Source organism: Colletes latitarsis, chromosome 5, assembly GCF_051014445.1.
Source record: "Colletes latitarsis isolate SP2378_abdomen chromosome 5, iyColLati1, whole genome shotgun sequence".
NCBI classification, from domain to species: Eukaryota; Metazoa; Arthropoda; class Insecta; order Hymenoptera; family Colletidae; genus Colletes; species Colletes latitarsis.
Window position 1 is genome coordinate 29,497,128 of NC_135138.1, and position 8,443 is coordinate 29,505,570.

The following is an 8,443-nucleotide window of genomic DNA, read 5'->3' on the forward strand; positions in this document are numbered from 1 at the left end:
CGTATAAACAATGTATAAAAATTTAACGTAAATTAATCTGATGCGCATGTAAGGACTCGAGGATTTGACCTGCAAAACCGCGACGGTCATGCTTCTCGATATAGATAGGTGGCCTACACGTGAACCAATCAGAAGCCGAGTTTCAATGGGCGGGGATGTGGCGTGATCCGTGATGACGTCACTGTACTGCGCAATCGATAACTACTCGACGTTTAGTATACCCCTCCTGACCTGTTATTGTAGTATTACATACGATCAATGTTCAGTTTTACTGCGTCATGCATCTCCTACGGTATAATCGCATATTGTCAATTTTTAAATCTGCTATATCTCAACAAAATCGCTAAGATGCTCCTATAATCATATTTTATCATAGAAAACGGCGTGCTTCGAGCCTTTGGTTTTTACGAAATCACCCTATAGAACAATCCGACTTGTTACCATGTGGGTTAGTTTTTATCGACCATGTCGATGACTGCTGTCTCTAATACCAACAGTAAACTTTAGTAAACAACGCGACGAAAGTGCAATTATTTGCTAAGAAACGCGTATAAAAGAATACATTATAAAACAATTATGCAGCAGTACCGAATAATATTAAAATTTCGCGTAATAATACGAGTTTCCTTTCGAAGAGATCAACAATAGTTTGCATAGAAGTCTTAGATTCTTAATAGTTTAATAAATAACTAAACCCGTACGTTTTAGCCGAGACATCGAGTTCTATCGCCTCAAAGAATAATGGTGTCTAAAGGTAAATAAGTATGTATTTTACAGGGAAAAAATGCATGTACCTAATTAACATTTAAACTTTATTAAAACCAACAACATTAACAAGAACAACAAGAACAAACCATTCCTCCCCAAACAGTCCATAGAAATTCGACTTTAAACAAATTCAATTGTCCTGCCGCATGTCGCTCAACAACGTCGTGTATCGGTTAGTTTATGCACTCGTATAGAATGGTTTCACGTCATGAATGATCAAGTGCCAGGATACCTACGACATTAGTAACATAATTCAAAATAATAATAGCCTCTCAAAATAGTGTAACACCGCTTTGTATCAAACCTAATCACAAAATGCGTTAAGGCACTGTCGTTAATGAGCCGGTCATGATGCTGCTACGATCGCTAGAAGCAGTGCAAGGAAACAAGCCAGCAAAACCATAAAATATGTAGTTATCGTAACAGTTATGAGGTTAGTGACATACGAAACACGCATTCCAGACGTACGAACGATGTTGATGTCGTGCGGTCCACAAATATTTTTGCATTCTATGCTCTCACCTTCGCAATTTGGATCATGTTCATCAGTCTGCAACTTAACATCAGTCGATACTACAGTCTCCTCTTTGTCGCAATCTAGTTTTTTTCCTTCGCTTTCTAACGCTGGCTTCTTTTCAGAGGCTAGCAAATAATCTTTCTCTGCGATCGTAACGTTAGAAATACAAGGAACGTTATCGCTCGCGTCCTTCTTTAGCCATGCCTCTAATTCTTCGATCTCTTTCTCGTGTTTGCAAAAACTAGCTGCGGCTAATTGTAAATCGTGAACAGCTTTGGTCAAATCGAGTTCTGGGTCGACGTTCGAATTATCCGTCGTCTCTTCCGGTGTAACTTTCTCGCGGTTCTCCTCTGTATTTATCGTTGCATCTTCTTTCGGTGCTACCTGCAATATATCAATGGGCTTCGACGAACCATACGGGTAATCGTTTGTGTCGTCCGAACTGCATGTGACGGAGCTACGCGTGCTGGTGTTGGGCGCCGTACTATCGGTGTCTATTTCAGAACATCGCGACGTCAGCGAATTCTTTCGGCTTAGATGTTCATCACGTAAGCAGCCGTCCGCCAAGCTACTCAACGCATCCGCAATTACTTTGATACTATCAACCGCGACACGCAAAGAGAAGTCGTACGCATTCTCGTCCAAGTTCTTAACATCTTCGTTCTTGGGATTAGAAATGGATTCTGTCAGTCTTTCAATGTCCCCGTTGTTCGTGATTTCTTTACGATTCTCCTCGTTATGTTCCGAGTAATGGCTTCCCAAAGACTGAATACGCAAAACCGAGGAGTTATCGACTTTGGTATCCTCGTCCAGAGTATCTGTTCTCGGAGATTCCTCTAAATCAACATCAGTCGTTCCTTTGATCGGCTCGGCGTCCACGTTGTCCTGTCCTTCGATTAAATTAACTAAATCTTGGCACAAACGACTATATGCGGTGAAATCTGACTCGGTATCCGTATTGGACGACTTATTGGATTTTGACTGCAAACTATCTTGCCAGAATTCATTGTTCATTGCTTTCGACAGTATGTCATTGGACGGTACAGTGTTCTGTGCTCCCGCGTTTTCCTCGTTTTTCATACTTTGCACTTTAGTAGACTCCGAAACGTAAACGCGAAGTTTCTTTCGGTCCACGTTCGAGAACGAATGATTTCCATTTATATCGGTTTTGCTATTTTTCAACGAACCCTCTGTGCGCCATCGAGTGTCATAATCGGAGAGCTCACCGTCGCTGACAACGCGTCTGAAAGAATCTGTTCGCACGGGCAACGATTTGATATCGACCATCGCGTCGCTGATCTCATCCTTGATCTCCTGGAGGCTCGGTTCTCTACGAAGATGAATTCGATCGTGATTTATCAAACCGTACAGATTAGCGGACAGAGATCTAACGGCTCGTTTTTTCTTCGTCCCGAATGCAGTTTCCTGATCGTTCGCGACGCTGCTTTTACTTTCGACGGTATTCTTCGTCGTGTTGGCATCTTTCCGAAGGTTTCGATAGGCCAAGTCGTCTGTAACGATGTCAGGCTCGCACTGCGGTATGTACGACGAACGAGGATAATCTGGTTTGGTCGGCGTTGTATGCAGATAGTCGCTTTCCGTGGCGGTGGTTACAGGCCCCAAAGGTATTCCGAACGGTGGCTGTGGATCAGCCACTTTTAACGTTTTGTTTGCATAATTAATGCTCCGATAAACGACATCGTCGCGTGTCACATCCGGTACGTCTTTGCGCACCGGATAATCCACAACCGATGAATACGGATAATCGGCGGTTACGTCTTTGCGTGACAAAACTGGCGACGCCATCAAGTAGCTGATATTTGAGAGCGCCGATTGACCGATTACCTCCGACAAGGATGCAGGTCGTTCTTTCGGATGCATTCTTCTGTAAGCCATATCGTCTTTCGTTCTATCCGGAGAATCTGCTGAAATTAACGCAACCGTATCGTCAGTTTTCGCTCTGCGTAAACTGAACTCCTCCATGCTACGTCGTTCAGCTCGATCGAGAAGATCTTCGTCTCCTAGACGCAAACTGTTATATATCGCTTCCAGCTCGGATAGTGCTTCCTCCAGGTTTTTCGAACTTCTTTTCCTGTCCAACGCATCTTGCTCGCTCGTTTCGGCCAGTTCCATCTCCTCCTTTTTTACTGTTTTTTTATTTGTCGCCAATGTACTGTTATATACACTCTGTTTAGAAGGTGATTTTGCACAAGGAGATTCTATAGTTCTATTATAAGTAAATGGCATGGAGTTGTTGTATATGTTTTGTGCACTGGGCGTCGACGTTTTCTTTTCGCGTATCTTAACGTTGTAATCGTTAAACCTTGAATTAAGTTGATCGTTACGGACGTTCCTTCTCTGGCACTTCATTGCTTCCGTTTCGTGAACGATGGTTTCGTCTATGTGTCTACCGGTCGAGTTATGTCTATTATTTGTACATTCTGATAAATTACACGATTGCGTTGGAGTTACCGTTAGAGACAATGGACGTCGTGGACATTGCTTGGTCGAACCACACCACCTGATTTCGTTATTCGATTCGTACGATCTCAAGCCCTTTAAATGATCTCTCGACGCTTCGGGAATATTATTCACCTTCGAATCCGTATTATCGTCGTATTTTGATACTCGATATTTTCCATTCAATGGAAAGGAATTACAACCGTATGTAAAAACTTTAGAGCGTAGATCTCTTGGCGGTGGTTCCGGTGGGGAGGAACTTCGATATTGATTGTTTCTCGAATAATTAGAAGGTCTCGCATAATCGCTGTTAGTTATAGGCGAGCTTGAAAAATAATTACTATTGTCGCGATTCGCATAATTCCTACCATCTTGCGAAATATTTGCTTTTGCGTACGTGTTATTTTGATTTAAATCCGTAATGTATCGATTTGTAGATTGTTTCGTGAGATCAGTGGACGATTTTGTCTGTAAACTAGACGCTGTTGATTGGCGTAAATTTTCAACGGATCTTTGCACTGGGAAAGTATAACTGTTAGATTGGGAAACTGAACGTTGTGGTTGCAGCAGAGGCTGAAATAATTCACTAGCATCCGTATCAAAAGATTGATTTCCGTCCATAAAGTCTAGGCTGCTGCGTTTGTTAGTTACACTGTTCAAGTTCTCTGGTAATTTATGACCCTCCTCTCTCGATAAACGTTTTATATACCGTTCCGTACGCGCGGTACGACTTTTTTTATTAGAGGAACTATTTTTCAATACATTTTGTGCAGGGGTCTCGTTCTGAAATCTCGGTAACGAATTACACGATTTCCGTGACTCTTCGTCGGAACTACTATCTGCACAAATGCGATCTCTTTTTGCTTCTATTCGAGCTTTTAATTTACTTTTACGCGTTTTTTTGCTCAGACCATCCAACGATCCATCACTGCTACGGGAGTGTGCAAAGTCCCTTTGTAAACTTGGCGTATCTACTGAGTTTGTAGCTGTGCTATTAGTGGAACTATTCTTATCTAAATGCTGATGCAAATTGTTTTTGACTGGACGAAGAATAACATTATGTGATTTTCGATTAAACACTGTATGAGGTCTTGGTTGCCTCGTACAATACACCATTTCTTCTTCATTGGAGGAACTATCGTAATCCCTGATTGCAGATATTCGTTTAATAATACCACCAATAGACCATTTTTTCTCTTTTTTCTTATCGGATGGGGTCACTGCATCGCAGACAGGCAAGCGTCTTGTTGGTGGTAAAAGACCATCCATTCTTAGGATATCTTTTCCAGTGATACTTCTTTTCTGCATCGAGAATAACTTTTCTAATTTAATTCTAAAATACCTGTAAATACCCATTATATACTACAATGCAATATAATAATTTTCCATATGTACATGACTATATAAGCAATTTGGAGATATACTTACAAATATGCATGTGTATAAATGCAGAAAGTATATATACATGTGAATGTAAAAACTTTGGAACAACCATCGAATAGATTACATTTTGTTTACCGATATATTCATACCCTAAACACCTTCAAAGAATACTTCGATTACAAACAATTATATACTATTACGTGTATGTATATAAATAGAATAATATTGTCTGCTAACCTCTATACAGACGTTCAGCTCAACGATTCCGATATGTATTTAGCGAAGGGCGAATTCTTTGTACATTTGCCAAAATTTTATGTGACTCACAAGTGTCAACCACAATCATTCATATTGTTCTACCAAACGAAGAATGCGTGTCTATAAACTGAGGTCAGTATATCGAATGCGGTGCTGATAATAATGATAAGATCACCGCACCTCTTTCAAACAGACTTTCGCAATACGTATGTATGTCTCACTTGTTATCTTGACAGATGAAATGTAAGAGCATATGTATATGAACTTCACTTTCATGAATCACACTGTTCTTCGCGTTATTTTCGTCGATACGGACGGAAATTGAATATATTTAGAAGTTACGGCGAAGTTCGGTCGATCCCGAAACGTCTTCGTTCCGCAACTAATATATATATTTTGTGATTACTTAGCGCTGGTAATTACATGAACATCAGTGAACGCATATCATGCGTCAAGCGCAAGAATACTGTTGAACTACACGAAACTGACTCGAATCAGCTCGAATCAGATATGAGAAGAGAAGGGATTCACCGTCCAGACCCCACCCATTACCAGATTCCCCCTAACCGTCGCGCAGAATCACACATAGTGAATCCACACACTCGTGTACCACGCGATACATATATTTTAGTTACATTAGGGGGAACTGTTAACGAGTTAGGTTGCTTACAAGACATTCCGTCTTTATACTTAAGTGCACGACGATGCACTGTTCAAAAGAGTCTCCGACGAAGCTCTGGACCCAGACCTAACCCAGACCTAACCCAGAGCCTCTGGTTTCAAAAGAATCCCGCCATTTTGTCAGCTAACATTGTAAGTTACGAATTTGAGAAAGCAGGCTTTTCAAACTTTTTTTTTCATTATTTTTTTAATGAAACACGAAACTAAAAAGAGGACACTTGTTACGAAGCGATCGCTTGATGTTCTCAAATTTTATTTTAACACTTTGACTGCCACGTCACCCATATATGGGTAACAGGATTTACCATTATGATAGTAGAAAAATTAGTTCTCAAGTTGAGACGTTAAGGGAAATAAATTTGAATAGAATTTGTGAATTTTAACAAGGTTACGATAATAAGTACTGAAACAAATTTTAGATTATGTAGCTTAGAATGGTCTAAAATCAAAATTTTACTTGTGCAGAATATTATACGGTTTTGATCTGACAGTAAACGTGTTAAGAGAAGCATTAAAGGTCCAACGAAGAGATCGCGATATTCTTTCGAAATTAGGTAATCATGCAGCATCGTTCCAGTTCGAAAGCCATATACGGATGACCAAAGACGCAGTATGATGTATACATCTGTATCTCGCGAAGAAGCAAGGAGAAAGCTGCTTTCGACATTAATTCAGGACGTACCTTCTACTGTATATGGCAAAAACTCGATAGGCAAAAATCGACGAATGTCAATCGCTGCTTGAGTCATGATTACAAAAGTGTACTAAAAGGCTACCGCAAGTAAAGAAATATTTAAAATTTATACAGAGTATTCGACCAACCCTGGGAAAAATTATAATGGGTGATTCTAGAGGCCAAAGTAGGACGAAAATCAAGAATACCAATTTGTTGATGGAGGCTTCGTTAAATAGTTATTAACGTTCAAAGTTCCGCCCGTACTGAATTTTTTTTCTCGAAAATGCGCAGGATTTCGAGGGTATATCTATTCACCAAAAATGATTGTAATTGACCCCCGCAACCGAAAATAATTTTTTTAGAACGATTTGAAATTTTTTAATTTAATTTTTTAATATCTTTTTAACGAAGCCTCAGTCAAGAAATTGATATTCTTAATTTTCGTTTTATTTTGGCCTCTAGAGTTTCCCATTAAAATTTTTCCCAGGGCTGGCCGAACACCTTGTATACGCAAGTTTGTGGACTGTCATCTTAAAGTCCGTGGACCATAAGTTAAGAATTACTGTTCTAAACAATAAGTCACGCAACATGCGTACAATGGATGTTGTGTTTGACGTAATTTAAGTCCAAAGAAGTAACCTTGGCTAGTCAGTTGATCTTCAGCGTGACCACAGCATCAGTATTATACACTTGGTGATATGGATTCGTGCCACTGGAGGGGAAATCGTTAACTTCCGCTTCTCCTACTATGTACTTCACACTACGTTTCTAGTGTCGCGTGGCTGAAACTCTAGATGACGGTATTTAAACATTTTCATAGGTCATCGGTGCAATGAACAAATTACTGTTCGCGAAATACGTATCGTTTCATGTTAATACATTTGCGTATATTTGGTTTAAATAAGATATGCAGAATATTAGTTACGTGGTAATCCATAATTTTATTACAAAGTTAAAATATCAGGAAGCTGCAGCTGTTATAGCACTCGCCGTATCTAGATCACACGTATCGGAATTCATGTTCGAAACGCGGTAATATATAATTAATGAATACTAGTTTAATGTTTTGATGGATTGTTCTGGGTACCTTCATCCTACTTTCTTATTTAGTATTGTAATACGAATCCTATTAGAAGAGTATCTAATACTGGAAATTGTTTAAGTTTCTTTTTTCATGCCCTAGTTTTCTCCTTTGAAAAATGTTGTTCTTGTGGCCTCAATAGCAAAATGTAATACCTTTATTATTAAGAAGATAATGCTCAGATTAATTTTAGTTCATAAACTAACGATTGCAAGCAATATATTATGCTTAACGCGATGTAAAACGGCATTAAACGTATAAAGAAAAACAGAATTTATTTACAATGCCGATAAATAGAAATTATTCCATTATGAACTTGGACGTTTTACCACCGAGGGCGCCAGCTACAAGGGTGGACGTTTTACCGCCAAGGGCGCTGGCTACAAAAAACTTGAACGTTTTACCGCCGAGGGCGTTAACTGTATGTTTTAGAATTTATCTATATTTAAAATTCTAAATTATGTATATTTAAAATGCTATTTAAAGTCTATAATAGGTTATCAATCGAAGTATTTCCGTAGGCGTAACAAATATTTTACATATTTTATTTAAATAATATATACACAAACATGTATTAAAATGAAACGATACGTAGTAAATAAATAATAATCATTGTATT

At 39.1% G+C, this 8,443-nt stretch overlaps 1 protein-coding gene across 2 annotated transcripts; it reads right to left on the bottom strand.

Moving 5' to 3' along the window:
- Window positions 1-803: 803 nt before the first annotated feature.
- Window positions 804-5,898, bottom strand: LOC143342120 (uncharacterized). Of its 2 annotated transcripts, XM_076765625.1 has the most exons (4): window positions 5,366-5,898; window positions 5,174-5,286; window positions 1,291-5,087; window positions 804-1,000 (listed from the first exon to the last, which is right to left on the bottom strand). In XM_076765625.1, the coding sequence occupies exons 3-4, from the start codon at window positions 5,051-5,053 to the stop codon at window positions 975-977; spliced, it is 3,789 nt and encodes a 1,262-aa protein (XP_076621740.1). In that variant the 5' UTR covers window positions 5,054-5,087; window positions 5,174-5,286; window positions 5,366-5,898; the 3' UTR covers window positions 804-974. The 2 variants fall into 2 exon arrangements, with proteins under 2 accessions (XP_076621740.1, XP_076621739.1); XM_076765624.1 differs by having other exon boundaries at window positions 804-5,087.
- Window positions 5,899-8,443: the final 2,545 nt, after the last annotated feature.